Source organism: Saccoglossus kowalevskii, chromosome 17 (assembly GCF_978046115.1).
Source record: "Saccoglossus kowalevskii chromosome 17, keSacKowa6.1, whole genome shotgun sequence".
Lineage (NCBI taxonomy): Eukaryota > Metazoa > Hemichordata > Enteropneusta > Harrimaniidae > Saccoglossus > Saccoglossus kowalevskii.
In genome coordinates, this window is record NC_140657.1 from 16,194,763 (window position 1) to 16,220,101 (window position 25,339).

Sequence of the window (25,339 nt, forward strand, 5' to 3'; positions counted from 1 at the left end):
ACGAGATGAGCTTTTATCTCCGTCCGTTGCTATCACAATCTTGACGTCTCGGTGTTTTCCGGTCGTCACAAGAGCAATGTTTCTCAGCTGTGGTTTTCTTTTAGCTTTCGGTATTTTCTTTTAGTAGTCAATAGTGAGTGGCTGTACATAAGTGGATTATTGGAACAATAATGTTGTCAATCACTGCTCTAACACTTCCCGTGAAGAGAGTAGCTAAGAGCGCCTCTCGTACCACCACTTAACGATCGCCTTCTCTCCGCAATGATTAGTTTAATTGGAATATGTGAGAACCCAATGTCTCGATCACAATGAGGGTTCTGAAATAGTATTTACGTTCAAATTCCATTGGATTTCATCGATAAGCTGAGGATTTATTGAGATGGGAGAAGCACTGATTGAGTGACAGGCTGTCACCAAGTGAAAATGACTACGTTGTTGAAGAATGCGGTGCACTGTTACTTGTATTAAGAATTCCAATAGATTTTGGTAAAGGGCTTCATTATTGCACAGAAAATGCAGTCATTATGATGATCATTTGAACAACCTGGTTACTAAAGATGTAGTGAATTTTTGACCACGTGATTGCATGACGAGAAATATTGCACCCACAACTCGTCGTCTCTCGTTTTTTTTCGCTGTATTGCCGCAAACTTTGGCACCGACGATCACAGTTGATCAATGCTGCCAACTTCGTCTTGCTAACTTCGGCCGATAATATTGGGAGTAAGTGACGTTCAGATTAAAGCCACACGGCCAGTTCTTTGACAGTAAATCAAACGTATTTACAAATTTCCCCAAACTTCTTAAGATGTCCTGTTGTTGATCCAAGCCCTTCGAACGGACTCGTTTCAAAATCCACGAACCACAATGTCAGCCTTTGTCCCCTCGAGTGTAATGTTGCAGTCAATGAGACCACAGAAATGCATGTTTCATTCTCTCCATTGTGTACAACCTAAATGTAAAGGGTGGCAGTCGTCGTACCGCGTCCTGTTCGATATGGAACTCATAGTGACGTACACAACCTCAGTTTAATGGGTTGGCCGTTAGAAACTCGAAGTAGATTTTGAAGAAAAAAAATGAGCAAAGAATATTTTATCGTGGAGCATACATTTTGTAGCTACCGTGGTATAAATATGGTCACATTTTGAGCGGCATGTGACACGCCCTACACCGGTTTAACCCCCTTTTCTTGGAATTTCTACCCCGACCTACTTACGTATAAGTATGAACCGTACGTGAAAGTGAATGCCACGATAGCGTTGGCGGATAGAACCCTGTTTTCATGATGATCCCACGGCAGCTTAGTACCGAAAACTTAAAGCGCGGTGGTCGTCGCGTTTTCGAATTTCATGTAAATAAACAGTGTATTTTACACGCGTTGTATACGTACATGCGTCGCTATGAGTCCCATATCGAACAGGACGCGGCGCGACGACCACCGCCATTTAACCGCGCTTTCTGGCGATTCCTTTCGTGGTTCTGCAGTTATCTTACTCTTCTCCAATCTGCCAACACAATACCACCACGAAACAATTTGCCCCTAAGGAGTACTTCTAATTTAATTACTAAATTAGAAACACGTGAGAAGTCGATGTATGTTGGTAATTGTATATTTGAGATATGCCACGCGAGGTCACGGTTCATCACGTCTGGCAATAAACGCTGCCTTGACCATGTATAATGCAATTGCCCTAACAAAGCTATGAAAATCAACTGTCAATAAAACCAAAATTAAATTAATATAGAAAGGGGTCATCGAGAGTCTGCTGTGACAATCTTGTTAATCCCTGGACGTAGGTATTTCAGGCGAAGCTGGGTGACGGTTGGAGAGTATGTAACATGCTTCATCTTCAATTAGCTTGGATACGATTGGACACGTATCCCATATATGTGAACACCTGATATTACAGAATTGAACCGCACTAACATTGGCGCTGTTTTCATCGCGCAAACAGTGACATTTTGAGCAATCATTTTTATTGTCAGGTGTATTTTTGTATTGCATGCATCGTGGTATCAGTGCATGATGGAATTCTATATGGCAGTGTCGGATTTTATCATGATACACGTCTTAGTATCACGTCAATTAAATCAAAGCAGGCAATCAAACATTGACCATATGTTATATCAATAGCAGCAGTTTGTCGTATATTCCTCGCTGATCTGTCCGCTCTCTTCTCATCACTTCGCATCATCTCTTCTCTCCGATCCACTCTCCTGTTCCAGCATCTCTCAGCCTATCGTTTCTAACCATTTCTAGCTTTGGGTAATTGAGTATTTGACAGGGAAGTTGTTTAATCTTAGACCAACCAGCACGACGTTGATAGATGGTGTAAGACACGTCCGAGTGATACAAAGTGATACACCTACCCTCAGGTATACGACAGGTGTACCCTGCTTAGTCGAACTCGATATACAGTAGTCTTGTTAGAGAATGAGAGTCTATTATCATTTTTCACAAGAAATATAGAACATACGTAACAAATATTGCAACAACAAAAATAATGTGCCCGAACTTATCGTCCAACTTATCCAGCCCTGTTGCGATGTCTACTTATCTCATCGGAAAACCTCGTGAGAATTCTCCCACTAGCACAACTAACACCACGCCCACATACGGCACCAAACCTTCGGGCAGCTAAGTTCATTGATAACTTACAATCTATTCGTCAAGAGTCATCGTAATTATGTCGTGATTAATTTAATTAAACTGTAAGAATTTTATTGTTAATTGCCCATATTTAATTACATGTTGTTGAAAGGTTTGTAGGAACAACTACTTGTAACCGTCCAGGTGTGTTCAAGTCACCATCTTGTTTTTGTTTTTGTTTTTTTTTGCTGTCATCAAATATCATTCTCAGGCACACATACATTTTATTTGACAGTAACGTGCATATCACTTGTCTCACGGGTTGATAATAATGCAAAATAATGGCCTGATGAGATAGAAATCAAGGTCACGGTTCATACCATACTATGTGAGTTAAGGGAAACATCAATCCAAAAAACATAATGACCCCTAAAGAAAAAGCTCCACAAATTTAGGAGAATGCAATTTACAGTTTTTTTATATCACTTTTCATTCTCTAACTATTCAACTTTTCATCAGTATTATGTAGTCAGCCATCTTGATTTTCAAGCAAAGGATTATGGGTAAAGTATGAGTATATGGCTGATTACATAATACTGATATAAAGTTGAGTAGTTAGAGAATGAAAAGTGATATAAACAAACTGTAAATTGCATTCTCCTACATTTGTGGAGCTTTTTCTTTAGGGGTAATTATGTTGTTTGGATTGATGTTTCCTTTAACACGTGAGATGCAGCACCGTGCTTCCAAATCTGGGTGTGAACGTAGTTAGGGTGGCATGTTTCATCGTTAAAGGCAAGGATTCACCCACAGCAACGGACACTGACTCTAAAATGTCGCCAATAGTACAATGGAATATACTATATTGTATTGAACTTAAACATCATATATAGCACTAACCCCCGCCCATCCAGAGTTGCTCGTTGCTAACCCCTAATCCAACTGTTTCATAACATTAGCCGCGTTATCACTCAGTGAAAGAATTGAGGTTTTAGAGACCCGGATGAGAGCAGCATATGAGGGCGTCTGTTATGTAATTACCCACTGTGTGGTTATCTTCAGACGGGTCACAACACACGCCGCAGTCAGACGCTATAAAGCCCGGGTTACGATGACGGTGTAGTGTACGCACTCCGACACCCGTAATAGAAAACAAGAGCGGTGCACTGTGGATAAACTAACTGCCTATTATACAACCCCAAAATGAAGCGCTGGTCGTTCTTCTGCGTTTGTGGACTTCTTTGTATATATTTTAGCCCAACTGCTGGTCAGTTTGCCAACGAACACGAGAGGAGACGGCCCGTAAACTCGGTGAGTAGGATTATTGTGTTTTACTAAAAGGCGTAACTGTCCCCGCCTACTCGTCCATTTTAAGATCGACAGACTGGTTTCAAAATAAAGTTTCGGACCCCCAGTTCGCCGCGGATAGAGGAAAACTATTTCTAATTATACGCAGTGTGATATTCATTATGCTACCGTAGATAAATACGGTAATGCCATCGGCGAAACTCGATCTAACCGTGAGAAGTTTAAACCACCGCAACGTTTCAGATATTTGCGAAACCAGGAATTTAAACGTTTGAGAGTTTCTGTCAACATCGTAAATAATGTCGTGAATATAGGCTTGAAAGTGGACCTCACGGCGATGAATCGTCGGTGATTGTGATACTCCCTTCACTGTGGCAGGTAGCGATGACGTTCAAGTCGCGGACCGGTATTCAGATTACGTTTATATCGTGCACAGACGATTCATTTACGTGTACGCATCCGCCGCGCTAACAGTAAATAACGCCAAGTACCGGTATATATGATGCGACCCCACCAGGGTTACTCCCATCAAATACTGAGTAAATAAATCAATTATAGGTATACCAAATAAAATGTATAAATAAAATATTAGACGCAAGTGATAGAAATGAAAACGAGTTGAAATGGTACGCACAGCGAAGTCACTTTCATCACGATGATTTTAATTTCGTGATTTGTCAACGACTCACATCTATTATGATGTATGTGATTGGTCTGGCGCGGCGACCAGTCATCTGCTGGGGACAACGTTAATGACTTGCTGTTGAGAAGACCTTGCTACTGTTTGACCCCGAACTGCTGACGTTTGTACGTAGGGATGTTATTAATCAGCCCATTCCCATGGTGTACCTTACTCCAATGACACTTTCGCAAGACATTAAATGATTCTGGCATCGCTGACAATTGTTTTAGCTCGCCGTGTGTGACGTCGACACATGGCCCATGGGTCCAATTAATTCCTGCCAGCATCCGATTTGAACACTTAACTAAAATCTATTTTAAATTGCTTTTCCAGTTGTTTGAAAGTTATTTATTTATTACCGGTAAGTGTCGTCGGCCGTTACATTATAAATATTGTGATGGCTTTTGGTGAGGTTCTGTCAAGTTCAACGTTTATTACGTCCACATTTCTGTACTTCTCGTTTGACGACCATCGGCAGGTCACGACACCCCGTGTATCATGCCGATGTACTGATTGGACACCCAGTCAGTCAACGAATATGAATGTAAATATACAACATATACAATGTACAAAAAATAGTATTTGCATACTAGTATATTACTTTGGTGAAAATAAACACAAATGAATCGTACCAGTGGGGATAACACCACTGACGTTTAAACTGTGAACAAATTTGGTAATACTTCCCAAACCGATCACGGCCACAACTTTTTCTGTAGCTGCTTGTACGTACTACTTAGGATAAGATAGGATAGGATAGGATAGGATAGGATAGGATAGGATAGGATAGGATAGGATAGGATAGGATAGGGATAGGATAGGGATAGGATAGGGATAGGATAGGATAGGATAGGATAGGATAGGATAGGAATAAGATAGGGATAGGATAGGATAGGATAGGATAGGATAGGACAGGACATCCCGGCTCTCGAGCAAATTCAATTGTTACTGCTTCATACTTCAAACAACGTGCAGTTAAATAAGGGTTATGTAACATTCGGCTACCTGTTATTTAAGGAAGTCCAAACTAACTTACTAACTAACTAAGACAAGTACATCGTTTTGCAAATCAAAGAAATGTACAAGCGATGTAAATTGCCACAGCTGCCCTGGGCGCGACACCGGTCCCGCCTTACATTCATCCCAAGAAAACTGTTTACCTCAAACTCTGTCAATACGTAATTACTTAATTTAGCTGTCCATTATCATGGATTGGCATTTGTGAAGAATAACTGGGTCTGGTATTTATTTTTACTTCTTTAAAGAAATGGCATCGGAAGCAATTGACACACATTTTGACCCTTTTCAGTTCGTGCTAATCAGCTTTTAGCACGAACTCTCAATTCTTTACTCGGTTTCATCACCACAAAAGATCGTCTTTCCCTGACTGAACGTACTCTTGTCAAGTACCCTGTTTATTTCCGATTGGTAGTGCAGCGTGAAGTGACGAAACCGGGTTGACCTGGCACTCCATGCAAACAAGCCCATCATTACCACCACCAGACAAAACACACGTGTGTTGTTTAGAGGAATGGCTTCGACTCCACGCTTTAACTTGGCGTAAAATACGGGTTATTTCTGTTCTGCTATATAAGTGTGTTTACTCTGACAACTGTGAACGTAAACGTCTTTGTAACATCGTTATATATCTGCTGATATTCAATCTGACACGTTAGGAGATAAATTATCACTCAAATTAGGTAGCAGTGAAAATAAACAAGTACTTAGAAAACACTATTTCATGGGATTATCGGGGAATTCGACACCTATTAAATGCTTTTGGATGAGACTGAAAGCTTCTGGGTTTGACTAATGGATAAGACTCCATATGCGACTTTTCATTGAAAATATTTGTTATATAGTGTTACATTTCTCGTCGGTATTCTTCAAGATTCGAACGGGAAAATAACGCTGTATTGGTTATATTCGTCGTCATACAGGTCCAGGCGAAGCTAGGCGTATGCTTGAACTTGCACTTTCAATATAATAGAAGTGTCATTGCTCCCCTAGAGAAGAGATTTCTCCCTATTATTTCATCGTCATATGCGAGGCAGGGAAAACGCGTCATTTTTGGCCGGGCTGTCTCATCGAGAGAAGGATGTTCTCCCTTTACATGCAATGGAAAGCATCGTTTTGGATGAGGTTGTTTCACTCAGAGAATGGGTACTTCCGATCCGGCTCCTGGTTGTATTATCGTTACTTGAGCAGAAAGGGGATCATTTTGAGCAGGGCTGTCCCACCTAGAGCACAGCTCTTCTCGATTATGTTATCTTTGCACGCAAGTAAATGTCAGCATTTCAGACTGGGCTGTCTCATCTAGAGAAGGGTTGCCTTCCGAATTACTAGTAGTTATCGTTTCATGCGACGAAAGAACATGATTTCGGACTGGGCTGTCTCACTTAGAGAAGGAGCCGCCCGGTTATGTTATCGTCACATGCAGGAAATGACATCGTTTTTTTACCAATGCTGGTTTCACGATTTTGGTGTATTTGAAGGAAAACACAGACCCGCATAATACTATTCTGACTCATAATTACATTTGTGAATTCTTTTGCCTCTTTGCAAAATTCTTTTGAATGCTGCCATTCAACGCTTAGAGTAACAAACTAACACTTCGCTATGTTCCTTTAGAACAATAATTCAACCAAATTTGTAGCAGTGTTTTTCATTCGGGAGGAAGGGGGTATAGAAGCATTATACCGTCATTGACCCTAGCCTTAACACGATTACAAAACGTACATTCCACGTCCATCCGGCCAATTCAAAACATTTTTTGTTATCCATTCAATAAAGTAATGACTAACATCCGGGTAATTGGTGCAGGGAAGTGATCGATCACTTGAGTGGAGCTAAACAAGTAACCTAATAGTAAAATGACGTCATGTATATTTGTTTGTTTGTTATTTGCTCAGCGATACTCCGACTCTTGTTGACCAAATAAATGTCACAGTGTCCTGTCAATATATTTGGTGAAACATTGTACGCATCGTGTATACATTAAACCACTGCGAGCGAGTATTTGTATTGATGTTTTGTAAATAAATCCAGCGAGGGACGGATGTGAAATGTTTGGTTAGGTGGCCCGCAACAATATAATGACGTCATTGCCAAATTGATTTGTGGGATAGGTGCCCATTGATTAACGACGGTTTTACAGGATACGTGCCGGGTGCGTCCATATAATCCCGCTTTTGTCAGCTACCCTACTTTTAGATACTTCCAAAAACTAAATACAGACCGCTGACTATGTGCACACAGAGATTGAGTGAATAAGATTTCAAAATAAGTTGAATTGCAAACTATAATCATATATGTGTTGAAAATAGCTACAATAATGCGCGAGGTCCTTATACTATCATTCCCATCGCTAAACTTTTTACAGTGTAGTTAATATAGGGATGAAAATAACACAAAAAAATATAATCAATTGCATTGGTCTGATATCCATCTCCGTCTGTGAGTGTATGTCACGTGGTTGGTGACGTAATCTTCTATGAGTTTTAGTTTTGAAGTATTTTTATTGGATATTTGTTCGACATCACCTATAGCTTGAAACAAGGAAAGTGTCATATTGTCTGAACCTTACTGAATAAATGTATTTTGTTTCCATGGTTTTAGAGTATCTGAATTATATAAATGCGGTCACATTCAGAGTGTTCTCGCTCAACAATAGTAACCCTTTTCCACACAAAAATGCTTGTCTTGCTCTGTTTTAGCTCCGCTGTCGACTTTGTCGAGCGGTTGAATGATTGCCCGTCTGGCGTCCGTCGTCCTTGTCAACTTTTTACATTTTCAACTTCTTCTTGAAAACTACAATTCTTATTGCTTTGACACTTCGTGTATATGTACCCTGGGCAGACCTCTCTTTTAGATTTGTTCATTTTGTGATAATATCTTTGATTCTCGATTGCTTTATATATAGGTACTGCATGTGGACCGCTCTCAGATTTGTTCATTTCGTGATATCTTTGATTCTCTAATTTTGATGAATATTTTTGTCATTCTTGGTAAAATGTTATATTTTCGACTTCTTGTTGAAAACTGCAAGTCTGATTGCTTTGATATTATTTATATAGGTACTACATGTGGACCACTCTCAGATTTGTTAATTTCGTGATGATATTTTCAATTCTCTAATCTTAATGAATATTTTTTGTCATTATTGGTAAAAAGTGATGTTTTCAACTTCTTGTTGAAAACCGCAAATCTGATTGCTTTGATACTATATATATAGGTACTACATCTGGGCTGCTCTCAGATTTGTTAATTTCGTGATGATATTTTCAATTCTTTAATCTTGATGAATATTTTTGTGATTTTTGGTAAAAGTTATATTTTGGACTTCGTGTTAAAAATCAAAAGTCTTATTGCTTTGATATTATATATATTAGGTACTACATGTGGACCTCTCTCAGAATTGTTCATTTTGTGATGATATCTTCAATTCCCTAATTTTGATGAATATTTTTTTTTTCATTTTTGGTAAAAAGTGATGTTTTCAACTTCTTGTTGAAAACCACAAGTCTGATTGTTTTGATACTATATATATAGGTACTACATGTGGACTGTTCTCAGATTTGTTCATTTCGTGATGATATCTTTGATTCTCTAATTTTGAGGAATATGTTTGTAATTTTTGGTCCGATTGCTTTAATGCTATACATATTGTTCATGTTCTAATATCTTCTGTTTTTTAATTGAAACGTGCATTGCTAACAGCGAAGCTATCTCAGCCGACAGGCTGCATGTTAATGTTACAGTAGATGTACGGGTGTTTTTCACTCGCCATTATGTTTCTTCAATATCATTTTGCCACAGGCTAAACCACATCCCTTCTCTCCAAATACTATCAAATGCTTTTCTATAATTCAAAAATTGCGAAAAATGTTTGTTTAATTTTCTCTTTTACGGACTGTAACCTTAAAAAGGAATATTTGGTCTGTCCATCTTTACGAAAACTTCATTTCACCAATAATAATATTATTTTCTATTGTTTCTACTTTTTACTTCTACTTTCGCTTAATTGGGTTAGCCTTTTCGTAGTCTGAGAGTACATTAAATCAGAGTTGATCAAATACTCAGGTCCCAAACGCTGACTGATGTCGCCAAGTTATACAATTACTACATCAAACAATATACATAGTTACAATTATTGTCTTTGCATGGATACAGCGCCACAGTCGTCCAACCATGCTCATTCGAATAATAAAATGCATGCACACCATAGTATTTTGCTCACGATAATATGATGGCTTATTGACAATATGTTATTATTGTCATCCACCTCTCAATAAAATCGATCTAATGAGTCAAAAAAAAATAAATAAATAAATAAAATAAAATATGATGGCTTTACGCCATAATACATATATGACGAATGCACACCACAAGATGTTTGCCTAGAATAACATGATGGTTGTCAATCTGATTAAAATCTGATGTAGTGTACGGGCTTTAATTATTTTGGCTATAAACTTATTTTAATTTTATTTTTTATTATATTTGTTATTAATGCCCTTTTATTTTATTATTTTACTTTGATTTTGATTTTGTGTTAATTCCGTCCTACCTACATCTGATCCGACGCCTATGTAAGTCCCGTTCAAATCTCGCGTAAGTAACAGCCAATCACAGCCCCCCTTTTACACAGGCTGTCGATTGCTTACTTTTCAGTGTATACGGGCAATCTTTCTGTACATTATATTTTGCCCACTTGAATAAACCATTAATAGAAAATTGCTAGTATATTTTTATTTGCAAAAGAAATTCCACAGCATTTTACAATTTTTGTCATTACATTGAATATTTTGTTCACTTCCAACAAATGTGTACACTTCCAGATACATCTTCGCCAGCCAAGGTTCGTTCATTCAGTCATCGCTTCAATTTTACATCACTGAGCATAATTATCTAGAATGGAAGCAGAAAAATAAGTAAATCGTAATGATTAGAACACTGTATACAGCTATAGTAAACAATGCAAACTGATTTTAAATTGTATAACGGTCACCGGCCCACGGCATCGACGCAGAAAATTGGAGCAAACAAATATTTCCTGATCAATTGCGATGTGTTCCAAATAAAAAAATATTTTATTCCAGTCTAAATCAGCTCAATTACTTTAATAAAGAGTTATTGTATAATGTACAAAATGTTGATACAATTTGATGAATATTTACAGCTTCAATACCGTGGACGATTTTGGCCCGATCGTCAACAAACATCACCCGTCTCCAGGGCAGGTGTTCGGTCGAACCGGTGGAAACAAAATCGTCACTCCCAGAATAACTATGCGAAATAACGATCTAAAGTCGAACCATTCTAGCCACAATATTAACATAAAAATGACTTTCGTTGCATTTGACAATGATAAACTTAATACCGTAAAGCCGTGTTATTCACGGTCGCTAACGTCGGTATAATCCGCCATTTTATTTGAGTGTGTTTGCCACCTGACTCTGCCCGGTGACGTCATCATGTGCGCTATAGAAGGAAGTCTGTGATTCGTTGACTAAAATCGTTGATAGTGGGTCTCGTTGAAATCTCGTTACATAGACATCGGGTCAGATGTAGGTAGGGCGGAATTAAAAAAAATCACAAAATCAAAATCAAAGTAAAATAATGAAATAAAAGGGCATTAATAACAAAAGTAATAAAAAATAAAATTAAAATAAGTTTATAGCCAAAATAATTAAAGCCCGTACACTACATCAGATTTTAATCAGATTGGATGGTTGCACGCTATGCCATGAAAATATACACCAGAACCTGAAGAAAAAAATGTTTGCACACCACAACAAAATGTTTGCACACCACAACAAAATGTTTGCACACCATATCGTGAAAAATGTACACCATATCATGATTTGTGCGCACACTATCAGGAAAAATGGACAGCATGTCATGATAACTGGACATCATAACGTGTTATTAGTGAATATAGGACAGTTATGCCCTTCAATGGACATGCGTTGTATAAGTCGAAATCGGCGCAATCATTGGTCAAGTTGTGTCACGTGACGAATTCAGGCAGCATTGCCAAGCTTTCCGAAGAACGGGGTAGTTTTTGAATGTAGCTACTCTGATATGGACGAATGGGTACCAGATAAACTGTTTTTTAACATATAACAGTCATACTAGGCCACGCATGCATACATCGCCACAAGCACTATTATAATTATCACAATTGCCGTACCCGAAAGTACGGCCACGATGATGGTACGATATCACACCATTGCCACGCACCAATTGAAAAGTGTGTAATTCCGTGTCAGTACTGAATACTGTGAGACCATTTGACGTCATCAGTTTCTAGATAAATCAACCCAATCACCAATCTCCTAAATATTAATATGTCGTCATAGAAACGAATTCCCCGTTACCTAGAAAACATGTACAATGTACTCACAAATGCACAGCACTGAGAATAACTTTCAATTAAATTTAAATTTAATTTCGTTTTTAATGTAATAAATAAACAGTTCGAATGAACAGATCAATGTGTCTGTTCTAATAATATGATATTGATTCCCCGTCCATAATATAAATTAATAATAAACCAAATGACCGACAAAAAACCGCGTTGCGATACTGTGAATTATATCGTACGTAACTTTTTTACCTGAAAGGTGTCTCAACGATTGTGTTTTGCTGAGCAAGAAAAACAAATATTGCTTAAATTCAGTAGTAACAAAACAATTGCAGAATATAAAGATATTTTCAGTTAAGAGAACGGTTTGTGTGTGTATATATATATATGTATACATATATATATATATATATAATCTCCCCACTGCTATTCACTAATGAGGCATTTTTCCTATCGTTGTTGAAATGATGTCTTCCTTAAAGCGCGGTGGTCGTCGCGCAGCGCGTGTTCGAATTTCATGTAAATAAACAATGTATTTTACACGCGTTGTATACGTCGCTATGAGCCCCATATCGAACAGGACGCGGCACGACGACTGCCACCCTTTAATATCCTTTTTACTGTGATTGATTAAACCACGGTTGCCAGAATAACTTATTATATCCTTTATGTGAATTGAAAATAAAATGGGTCCCAGAATCGACCCTTGTGGAACACCGCACTTAATTTTATTTATATTAGGATACTTGTTGCCGATTGAAAATATAACAAAAAACTAATCTTATACATGTAGTGTTAAAGTTTGTGAAGTCAAATTCTGTGATTAATCGTATCGCATGAGTTTTGTAAGTCAATAACATTTCCGAAAGTGAGATTATTTGTATGATATCAAGTAAGTTGGTTCTATAATTAAAGGGCGGCAGTCGTCGTGTCGCGTCCTCCTGTTCTATATGGGACTCATAGCGACGTATACAACGCGTGTAAAATACATTGTTTATTTACATGAAATTCGAAGACGCGTTGCGCGACGACCACCACCCTTTAACATGAATCAAGAACTGTCGACCAATATACCTACGGGTAATGCTATTTTCTTGCAGAGAGCCTCTGAGAGGCAGGCCATAAACAATGAATGGAATAATTGGTCTGGGTGGACCGAGTGTTCACAAACATGTAATATTGGAGCAGCATTTCGAAAGCGGACATGCTTACAAGTCAGGTGAGTCTAAGGCCGAACATGACTAACGCAGATTCTGGCGGCCCTAGTAAGCCCGATCACATGATTAGGCGCTCCTACCCGCCCGATGTTTTCCGGACTACCATCGGGCAAATAAGGCAAGATAATATAATATATATTTGGATGCGCGCGCATCAGGCGATAAAATCAAGAGCCTTCCTTCACGTCCGATCTTGCCCGATTTTCATAACCAAGCATGGCCAAGGTAAACATAAGTGGTAATATATAATACAATTAATACAAACCTACAAGTATATATGACGAGTTACGGAGCTTGAAACAAACAGCGTTGTTGCAATCATGTGAAGATATCCTATTCATTTTTTTTAATTAATTGCGCCCTCTATCGACGAGACGGCGATTCTTTAACGTCAAAATAACGTAAATGACTGAAAGTAATTGCTGTTAAAAGCGACATCTGTAATTTTGTATAGTTTTTCGTCATTTAAATTAGAGTAGTTCTCTAAAAACACAATTTGTTTTGATCGGCGACAACAGATCAAAACAATATATACGCTTTGAATAGTCTTCTCCTCACACAGCTATAGAGGGCGCGAACTACTAGTATGAGGAAAGACGTTTGAATTCTGGTTGTTGGCATTTCTTATTGCTCATACGTGTGTGCAAGTTGTTGTTTGTGTCGACGTGTCCGCATTGGTACTGTATGGTATATGTTTATAAAAGGTATTCTGAAATAAACATGGGATTCTATGTTCTCAGCACGTGCATGCACCTCACGTTGTACGAGTTACTTACATAACATGTGTATTGCCATGGTGATGTTAGGAGCCTTTTATGCATCAAAACATCTTACTAGGTCCGATCCTCCCCGGAAGAAATAAACTTTTCACGGGTTTTTAGATCTCGACTTCAACATTTACTCCAAACCTTGTTTGTGTTATTGCAAACTTGTGTTACCGCAGAATTTAATATTGATTTCTAAACAACATTTACCATTCAGAACCATCCCTTTAAAAGTGGTATGTTTATGATGATATATTATTTATATTTTATAACTTTCAAGTTGATACATCCATAATATAAGAAGTTTCACGGGATTAAAATGGTAGGGCAAAATGTTTCATTATGTCAAATAAAGCCAATGTTATTCAAACAAATTTATTGTATTTTATGATTATAATAATAAAAAAAAAAAAACTAGCAGACCTGCATATCGTGAATTAAGCCCATGCAGAAGGATTTCTCGTGGGGGAGTTCAGAAACCCTTTACATGAATTGGAAACCAGCTTGGGTTATTTTATAGCCCAGTGTGTTGTAGTAGTTATGGGACCACTGTGCATCTACCCTATTTAGGCCCAAGGAAGGGTGTCATGAACATGATGGTAAATTACTACATTTATCTTGGTTAATGGGTCACTCAGAGATCATGACCATCACGTTATTATTTGCAGCGATATTTATTCAGCAGTTGATAGCAAATTGTGTAACGGCCCGGCAAGAGAATATAAAGCCTGCAATACAATGGTAAGTGCAGTTATTAATAGACGAGAAGAGTGTTATGTCGCCCTCAGACGGTTGGAAATATGTATCCTGTCGAATCATATTTTCATTGTTTGTTGTGCATCAGACAGCAACATACCTAAATCGCAAATGGCCGTCGAGATGTCGTTGAAAGCGAGAGCCACGCGACTTGTTTTTCACTCCCAAATTGTGTTTAATTCTCTACCGTCATCACGTCTACTCATCCAAATATCATGGTTACCGTGATTTGGGGTGGGGCAGTAAACGCGATAACGGCAGAGAACAATATTTGTGGACAAAAACTAGTTACGTGGCTCTCTCGCTTTCGACGAGAATTCGACGGCCATTTTCATTTTGTTGTATAATTCCAACATTATATAGCTTCCAAGGATTTTTTTCCGGTCATTGCCACATCGTAAATGCGGTTTCAAGTGACGGCCACGTGATTGACGGTTTACTCGTCTTAAATTATGACGAATGTCTCAATTCAATGACAACAATTGGATTTATTCAAAATACTAGTAATTTCAGTGCAAGAACTGGATAAATAATGACTGTATTTATTTGATTTCCTACAGCCTTGTTCTTCGAGCCACTTTGACGATTTTAGGAGGATGCAGTGTTCGTCATTTGATTCGGATATATTTTATAGACACGTCAGATTCCACTGGAAACCTTACTATACCAGGGATGGTATGTATCAACTCATTAGTAACTAACTTACGACGTCACGATAAATGTGTCATGTGATAAGGAACTCGTATTACGTCATATTATGTTGGTAACATAACACTCCGTAGTCCCGATGACGCCACAACTAACGATTATCCGAATTTTAGACGGCGATAAATCCACACAAACCCACACAAACTAGATAACGAATATTGTCGACACATTCAAACCATAACCAAGATCAAATCACGAAAATATTAACCATTTTTCTGCGATCGCACTACGTGCTCGCACTAGGGGATTATCCGTCAGTTGACAAGCCTCAAAACGAAATATCTACTGAACCTATGAATACATAAAGTTGACACAGTAAATCTCTTTCATTTGATTGGTTTAAAGTTTAGCCTCGTTTTCGGGGACAACTGTGTATGGCCATTTTGAAATAGATGGTTGCAGACTATGAAGTTGTAAGTTTAGTTTTTTTACACGCATTCAGCCTGCATGTGCTGTGTGTCGTGCAAGAAAAGGCCGTCTCGGTGTTTGTATACAATACAGGTGCGATATTTGATATAAACCGCCATTTTCATAATGACATTGGCAAATAATTATTATTTTAACAGTACATCGTCGAATTTTTACTTGCGCTGGACCCTTGCTGCAGTTTAGCAGCTCTTATTGGCCGCTTAAGCTATTTTGATATTACGTGTCGCTCGCAACGTATACCACGACCAAAAGAGCTGCATAAACTGCAGCAAGCTGGACCCCTGCGATGGCAGTCTGAAGATTATGCAGGCTCCCACAGTCAGCTGGCATTGGTGTCGCTGGGTGTATATGATAGAGAGAAGTTGTGCAACCAAATTTGCCGAGTTCGCAGTTTTTCGCCCATAACAAAATAACTAAGGCAAAAACTCACAGTTTTTCAGCATTTTTGTAATAAAGACATTATTCTCTATCAATAATCCGCCCAAAACAGGAACAGTTCTACTAATTCTTGTGTTTTTTCGACGTTTTTCGAAAAACCTGCGATTAGGCTGAGAAAGTTATAAGCTGAAGTCGTTATAAACGTTATATAATTTATAAATTCAACGTGAAATAGTAATTCTAGCTGTTTGTTTTATTTTCAAGATGCAAGTATAAATCCCTGTGAATTGATATGCTATGCTGAAGAGGATCCTGAAATAGTAGTACAGCTATCACCACAAGTATTTGATGGTACATCATGTGGTACAGTGGACCGTACTGCTATTTGTGTTACTGGTAAATGTGAGGTAAGATATCCCATAATAGTAGCACAGCTATCACCACAAGTATTTGATGGTACATCATGTGGTACAGTGGACCGTACTGCTATTTGTGTTTCTGGTAAATGTGAAGTAAGATATCCCATAATAGTAGCACAGCTATCACAACAAGTATTTGATGGTACATCATGTGGTACAGTGGACCGTACTGCTATTTGTGTTTCTGGTAAATGTGAGGTAAGATATCCCATAATAGTAGCACAGCTATTACCACAAGTATTTGATGGTACATCATGTAGTACAGTGGACCGTACTGCTATTTGTGTTGCTGGTAAATGTGAGGTAAGATATCCCATAATAGTAGTACAGCTATTACCACAAGTATTTGATGGTTCATCATGTGGTACAGTGGACCGTACTGCTATTTGTGTTTCTGGTAAATGTGAGGTAAGATATCCCATAATAGTAGCACAGCTATTACCACAAGTATTTGATGGTACATCATGTGGTACAGTGGACCGTACTGCTATCTGTGTTGCTGGTAAATGTGAGGTAAGATATCCCATAATAGTAGCACAGTTATTACCACATGTATTTGATGGTACATCATGTGGTACAGTGGACCGTACTGCTATTTGTGTTTCTGGTAAATGTGAGGTAAGATATCCCATAAGAGTATCACAGCTATTACCACAAGTATTTGATGGTACATCATGTGGTACACTAACAGTGTACCGTACTGCTATCTGTGTTTCTGGTAAATGTGAGGTAAGATATCCCATAATAGTAGCACAGCTATCACCACAAGTATTTGTTGGTACATCATGTGGTACAGTGGACCGTACTGCTATTTGTGTTTCTGGTAAATGTGAGGTAAGATATCCCATAATAGTAGCACAGCTATCACCACAAGTATTTGATGGTACATCATGTGGTACAGTGGACCGTACTGCTATTTGTGTTTCTGGTAAATGTGAAGTAAGATATCCCATAATAGTAGCACAGCTATTACCACAAGTATTTGATGGTACATCATGTGGTACAGTGGACCGTACTGCTATTTGTGTTACTGGTAAATGTGAGGTAAGATATCCCATAATAGTAGCACAGCTATCACCACAAGTATTTGATGGTACATCATGTGGTACAGTGGACCGTACTGCTATTTGTGTTTCTGGTAAATGTGAAGTAAGATATCCCATAATAGTAGCACAGCTATCACAACAAGTATTTGATGGTACATCATGTGGTACAGTGGACCGTACTGCTATTTGTGTTTCTGGTAAATGTGAGGTAAGATATCCCATAATAGTAGCACAGCTATTACCACAAGTATTTGATGGTACATCATGTAGTACAGTGGACCGTACTGCTATTTGTGTTGCTGGTAAATGTGAGGTAAGATATCCCATAATAGTAGTACAGCTATTACCACAAGTATTTGATGGTTCATCATGTGGTACAGTGGACCGTACTGCTATTTGTGTTTCTGGTAAATGTGAGGTAAGATATCCCATAATAGTAGCACAGCTATTACCACAAGTATTTGATGGTACATCATGTGGTACAGTGGACCGTACTGCTATCTGTGTTGCTGGTAAATGTGAGGTAAGATATCCCATAATAGTAGCACAGTTATTACCACATGTATTTGATGGTACATCATGTGGTACAGTGGACCGTACTGCTATTTGTGTTTCTGGTAAATGTGAGGTAAGATATCCCATAAGAGTATCACAGCTATTACCACAAGTATTTGATGGTACATCATGTGGTACACTAACAGTGTACCGTACTGCTATCTGTGTTTCTGGTAAATGTGAGGTAAGATATCCCATAATAGTAGCACAGCTATCACCACAAGTATTTGTTGGTACATCATGTGGTACAGTGGACCGTACTGCTATTTGTGTTTCTGGTAAATGTGAGGTAAGATATCCCATAATAGTAGCACAGCTATCACCACAAGTATTTGATGGTACATCATGTGGTACAGTGGACCGTACTGCTATTTGTGTTTCTGGTAAATGTGAAGTAAGATATCCCATAATAGTAGCACAGCTATCACCACAAGTATTTGATGGTACATCATGTGGTACAGTGGACCGTACTGCTATTTGTGTTTCTGGTAAATGTGAGGTAAGATATCCCATAATAGTAGCACAGCTATTACCACAAGTATTTGATGGTACATCATGTAGTACAGTGGACCGTACTGCTATTTGTGTTGCTGGTAAATGTGAGGTAATATATCCCATAATAGTAGTACAGCTATTACCACAAGTATTTGATGGTTCATCATGTGGTACAGTGGACCGTACTGCTATCTGTGTTGCTGGTAAATGTGAGGTAAGATATCCCATAATAGTAGCACAGTTATTACCACATGTATTTGATGGTACATCATGTGGTACAGTGGACCGTACTGCTATTTGTGTTTCTGGTAAATGTGAGGTAAGATATCCCATAAGAGTATCACAGCTATTACCACAAGTATTTGATGGTACATCATGTGGTACACTAACAGTGTACCGTACTGCTATCTGTGTTTCTGGTAAATGTGAGGTAAGATATCCCATAATAGTAGCACAGCTATCACCACAAGTATTTGTTGGTACATCATGTGGTACAGTGGATCGTACTGCTATTTGTGTTTCTGGTAAATGTGAGGTAAGATATCCCATAATAGTAGCACAGCTATCACCACAAGTATTTGATGGTAAATCATGTGGTACAGTGGACTGTACTGCTATTTGTGTTTCTGGTAAATGTGAAGTAAGATATCCCATAATAGTAGCACAGCTATCACCACAAGTATTTGATGGTACATCATGTGGTACAGTGGACCGTACTGCTATTTGTGTTACTGGTAAATGTGAGGTAAGATATCCCATAATAGTAGCACAGCTATCACCACAAGTATTTGATGGTACATCATGTGGTACAGTGGACCGTACTGCTATTAGTGTTTCTGGTAAATGTGAAGTAAGATATCCCATAATAGTAGCACAGCTATCACCACAAGTATTTGATGGTACATCATGTGGTACAGAGGACCGTACTGCTATTTGTGTTACTGGTAAATGTGAGGTAAGATATCCCATAATAGTAGCACAGCTATCACCACAAGTATTTGATGGTACATCATGTGGTATAGTGGACCGTACTGCTATTTGTGTTTCTGGTAAATGTGAGGTAAGATATCCCATAATAGTAGCACAGTTATCACCACAAGTATTTGATGGTACATCATGTGGTACAGTGGACCGTACGGCTATCTGTGTTTCTGGTAAATGTGAGGTAAGATATCCCATAATAGTAGCACAGCTATTACCACAAGTATTTGATGGTACATCATGTGGTACAGTGGACCGTACTGCTTTTTGTGTTTCTGGTAAATGTGAGGTAAGATATCCCATAATAGTAGCACAGCTATCACCACAAGTATTTGATGGTACATCATGTGGTACAGTGGACCGTACGGCTATCTGTGTTTCTGGTAAATGTGAGGTAAGATATCCCATAATAGTAGCACAGCTATTACCACAAGTATTTGATGGTACATCATGTGGTACAGTGGATCGTACTGCTATTTGTGTTTCTGATAAATGTGAGGTAAGATATCCCATAATAGTAGCACAGCTATCACCACAAGTATTTGATGGTAAATCATGTGGTACAGTGGACCGTACTGCTATTTGTGTTTCTGGTAAATGTGAAGTAAGATATCCCATAATAGTAGCACAGCTATCACCACAAGTATTTGATGGTACATCATGTGGTACAGTGGACCGTACTGCTATTTGTGTTACTGGTAAATGTGAGGTAAGATATCCCATAATAGTAGTACAGCTATTACCACAAGTATTTGATGGTTCATCATGTGGTACAGTGGACCGTACTGCTATTTGTGTTTCTGGTAAATGTGAGGTAAGATATCCCATAATAGTAGCACAGCTATTACCACAAGTATTTGATGGTACATCATGTGGTACAGTGGACCGTACTGCTATCTGTGTTGCTGGTAAATGTGAGGTAAGATATCCCATAATAGTAGCACAGTTATTACCACATGTATTTGATGGTACATCATGTGGTACAGTGGACCGTACTGCTATTTGTGTTTCTGGTAAATGTGAGGTAAGATATCCCATAAGAGTATCACAGCTATTACCACAAGTATTTGATGGTACATCATGTGGTACACTAACAGTGTACCGTACTGCTATCTGTGTTTCTGGTAAATGTGAGGTAAGATATCCCATAATAGTAGCACAGCTATCACCACAAGTATTTGTTGGTACATCATGTGGTACAGTGGATCGTACTGCTATTTGTGTTTCTGGTAAATGTGAGGTAAGATATCCCATAATAGTAGCACAGCTATCACCACAAGTATTTGATGGTAAATCATGTGGTACAGTGGACTGTACTGCTATTTGTGTTTCTGGTAAATGTGAAGTAAGATATCCCATAATAGTAGCACAGCTATCACCACAAGTATTTGATGGTACATCATGTGGTACAGTGGACCATACTGCTATTTGTGTTACTGGTAAATGTGAGGTAAGATATCCCATAATAGTAGCACAGCTATCACCACAAGTATTTGATGGTACATCATGTGGTACAGTGGACCGTACTGCTATTTGTGTTACTGGTAAATGTGAGGTAAGATATCCCATAATAGTAGCACAGCTATCACCACAAGTATTTGATGGTACATCATGTGGTACAGTGGACCGTACTGCTATTTGTGTTTCTGGTAAATCTGAAGTAAGATATCCCATAATAGTAGCACAGCTATCACCACAAGTATTTGATGGTACATCATGTGGTACAGAGGACCGTACTGCTATTTGTGTTACTGGTAAATGTGAGGTAAGATATCCCATAATAGTAGCACAGCTATCACCACAAGTATTTGATGGTACATCATGTGGTATAGTGGACCGTACTGCTATTTGTGTTTCTGGTAAATGTGAGGTAAGATATCCCATAATAGTAGCACAGTTATCACCACAAGTATTTGATGGTACATCATGTGGTACAGTGGACCGTACGGCTATCTGTGTTTCTGGTAAATGTGAGGTAAGATATCCCATAATAGTAGCACAGCTATTACCACAAGTATTTGATGGTACATCATGTGGTACAGTGGACCGTACTGCTTTTTGTGTTTCTGGTAAATGTGAGGTAAGATATCCCATAATAGTAGCACAGCTATCACCACAAGTATTTGATGGTACATCATGTGGTACAGTGGACCGTACGGCTATCTGTGTTTCTGGTAAATGTGAGGTAAGATATCCCATAATAGTAGCACAGCTATTACCACAAGTATTTGATGGTACATCATGTGGTACAGTGGATCGTACTGCTATTTGTGTTTCTGATAAATGTGAGGTAAGATATCCCATAATAGTAGCACAGCTATCACCACAAGTATTTGATGGTAAATCATGTGGTACAGTGGACCGTACTGCTATTTGTGTTTCTGGTAAATGTGAAGTAAGATATCCCATAATAGTAGCACAGCTATCACCACAAGTATTTGATGGTACATCATGTGGTACAGTGGACCGTACTGCTATTTGTGTTACTGGTAAATGTGAGGTAAGATATCCCATAATAGTAGTACAGCTATTACCACAAGTATTTGATGGTTCATCATGTGGTACAGTGGACCGTACTGCTATTTGTGTTTCTGGTAAATGTGAGGTAAGATATCCCATAATAGTAGCACAGCTATTACCACAAGTATTTGATGGTACATCATGTGGTACAGTGGACCGTACTGCTATCTGTGTTGCTGGTAAATGTGAGGTAAGATATCCCATAATAGTAGCACAGTTATTACCACATGTATTTGATGGTACATCATGTGGTACAGTGGACCGTACTGCTATTTGTGTTTCTGGTAAATGTGAGGTAAGATATCCCATAATAGTAGCACAGCTATCACCACAAGTATTTGTTGGTACATCATGTGGTACAGTGGATCGTACTGCTATTTGTGTTTCTGGTAAATGTGAGGTAAGATATCCCATAATAGTAGCACAGCTATCACCACAAGTATTTGATGGTAAATCATGTGGTACAGTGGACTGTACTGCTATTTGTGTTTCTGGTAAATGTGAAGTAAGATATCCCATAATAGTAGCACAGCTATCACCACAAGTATTTGATGGTACATCATGTGGTACAGTGGACCATACTGCTATTTGTGTTACTGGTAAATGTGAGGTAAGATATCCCATAATAGTAGCACAGCTATCACCACAAGTATTTGATGGTACATCATGTGGTACAGTGGACCGTACTGCTATTTGTGTTTCTGGTAAATGTGAAGTAAGATATCCCATAATAGTAGCACAGCTATCACCACAAGTATTTGATGGTACATCATGTGGTACAGAGGACCGTACTGCTATTTGTGTTACTGGTAAATGTGAGGTAAGATATCCCATAATAGTAGCACAGCTATCACCACAAGTATTTGATGGTACATCATGTGGTATAGTGGACCGTACTGCTATTTGTGTTTCTGGTAAATGTGAGGTAAGATATCCCATAATAGTAGCACAGTTATCACCACAAGTATTTGATGGTACATCATGTGGTACAGTGGACCGTACGGCTATCTGTGTTTCTGGTAAATGTGAGGTAAGATATCCCATAATAGTAGCACAGCTATTACCACAAGTATTTGATGGTACATCATGTGGTACAGTGGACCGTACTGCTTTTTGTGTTTCTGGTAAATGTGAGGTAAGATATCCCATAATAGTAGCACAGCTATCACCACAAGTATTTGATGGTACATCATGTGGTACAGTGGACCGTACGGCTATCTGTGTTTCTGGTAAATGTGAGGTAAGATATCCCATAATAGTAGCACAGCTATTACCACAAGTATTTGATGGTACATCATGTGGTACAGTGGATCGTACTGCTATTTGTGTTTCTGATAAATGTGAGGTAAGATATCCCATAATAGTAGCACAGCTATCACCACAAGTATTTGATGGTAAATCATGTGGTACAGTGGACCGTACTGCTATTTGTGTTTCTGGTAAATGTGAAGTAAGATATCCCATAATAGTAGCACAGCTATCACCACAAGTATTTGATGGTACATCATGTGGTACAGTGGACCGTACTGCTATTTGTGTTTCTGGTAAATGTGAAGTAAGATATCCCATAATAGTAGCACAGCTATCACAACAAGTATTTGATGGTACATCATGTGGTACAGTGGACCGTACTGCTATTTGTGTTTCTGGTAAATGTGAGGTAAGATATCCCATAATAGTAGCACAGCTATTACCACAAGTATTTGATGGTACATCATGTAGTACAGTGGACCGTACTGCTATTTGTGTTGCTGGTAAATGTGAGGTAAGATATCCCATAATAGTAGTACAGCTATTACCACAAGTATTTGATGGTTCATCATGTGGTACAGTGGACCGTACTGCTATTTGTGTTTCTGGTAAATGTGAGGTAAGATATCCCATAATAGTAGCACAGCTATTACCACAAGTATTTGATGGTACATCATGTGGTACAGTGGACCGTACTGCTATCTGTGTTGCTGGTAAATGTGAGGTAAGATATCCCATAATAGTAGCACAGTTATTACCACATGTATTTGATGGTACATCATGTGGTACAGTGGACCGTACTGCTATTTGTGTTTCTGGTAAATGTGAGGTAAGATATCCCATAAGAGTATCACAGCTATTACCACAAGTATTTGATGGTACATCATGTGGTACACTAACAGTGTACCGTACTGCTATCTGTGTTTCTGGTAAATGTGAGGTAAGATATCCCATAATAGTAGCACAGCTATCACCACAAGTATTTGTTGGTACATCATGTGGTACAGTGGACCGTACTGCTATTTGTGTTTCTGGTAAATGTGAGGTAAGATATCCCATAATAGTAGCACAGCTATCACCACAAGTATTTGATGGTACATCATGTGGTACAGTGGACCGTACTGCTATTTGTGTTTCTGGTAAATGTGAAGTAAGATATCCCATAATAGTAGCACAGCTATTACCACAAGTATTTGATGGTACATCATGTGGTACAGTGGACCGTACTGCTATTTGTGTTACTGGTAAATGTGAGGTAAGATATCCCATAATAGTAGCACAGCTATCACCACAAGTATTTGATGGTACATCATGTGGTACAGTGGATCGTACTGCTATTTGTGTTTCTGGTAAATGTGAAGTAAGATATCCCATAATAGTAGCACAGCTATCACAACAAGTATTTGATGGTACATCATGTGGTACAGTGGACCGTACTGCTATTTGTGTTTCTGGTAAATGTGAGGTAAGATATCCCATAATAGTAGCACAGCTATTACCACAAGTATTTGATGGTACATCATGTAGTACAGTGGACCGTACTGCTATTTGTGTTGCTGGTAAATGTGAGGTAAGATATCCCATAATAGTAGTACAGCTATTACCACAAGTATTTGATGGTTCATCATGTGGTACAGTGGACCGTACTGCTATTTGTGTTTCTGGTAAATGTGAGGTAAGATATCCCATAATAGTAGCACAGCTATTACCACAAGTATTTGATGGTACATCATGTGGTACAGTGGACCGTACTGCTATCTGTGTTGCTGGTAAATGTGAGGTAAGATATCCCATAATAGTAGCACAGTTATTACCACATGTATTTGATGGTACATCATGTGGTACAGTGGACCGTACTGCTATTTGTGTTT

General features: G+C 38.6%; 1 protein-coding gene and 1 long non-coding RNA gene across 3 annotated transcripts in view; one reads left to right on the top strand and one right to left on the bottom strand.

The window, feature by feature from the left end:
* The first annotated feature begins 3,652 nt into the window (after window positions 1-3,652).
* The window catches only part of LOC100373222 (ADAMTS-like protein 2), a 50,128-nt gene continuing 28,441 nt past the window's right edge, over window positions 3,653-25,339 (top strand). For both annotated transcript variants that reach the window (XM_085492233.1, XM_085492234.1), the window contains exons 1-5: window positions 3,653-3,901; window positions 13,050-13,168; window positions 14,599-14,671; window positions 15,247-15,361; window positions 16,466-16,608. In XM_085492233.1, the coding sequence (XP_085348359.1) occupies window positions 3,794-3,901; window positions 13,050-13,168; window positions 14,599-14,671; window positions 15,247-15,361; window positions 16,466-16,608 (558 nt within the window). In that variant the 5' untranslated portion in view covers window positions 3,653-3,793. The remainder of the gene's footprint in view (window positions 3,902-13,049; window positions 13,169-14,598; window positions 14,672-15,246; window positions 15,362-16,465; window positions 16,609-25,339) is intronic.
* Window positions 10,221-11,128, bottom strand: LOC144356163 (uncharacterized). The gene is made up of 2 exons (XR_013421399.2): window positions 10,963-11,128; window positions 10,221-10,490 (listed from the first exon to the last, which is right to left on the bottom strand). It is a non-coding gene; the product is annotated as an uncharacterized LOC144356163 (long non-coding RNA).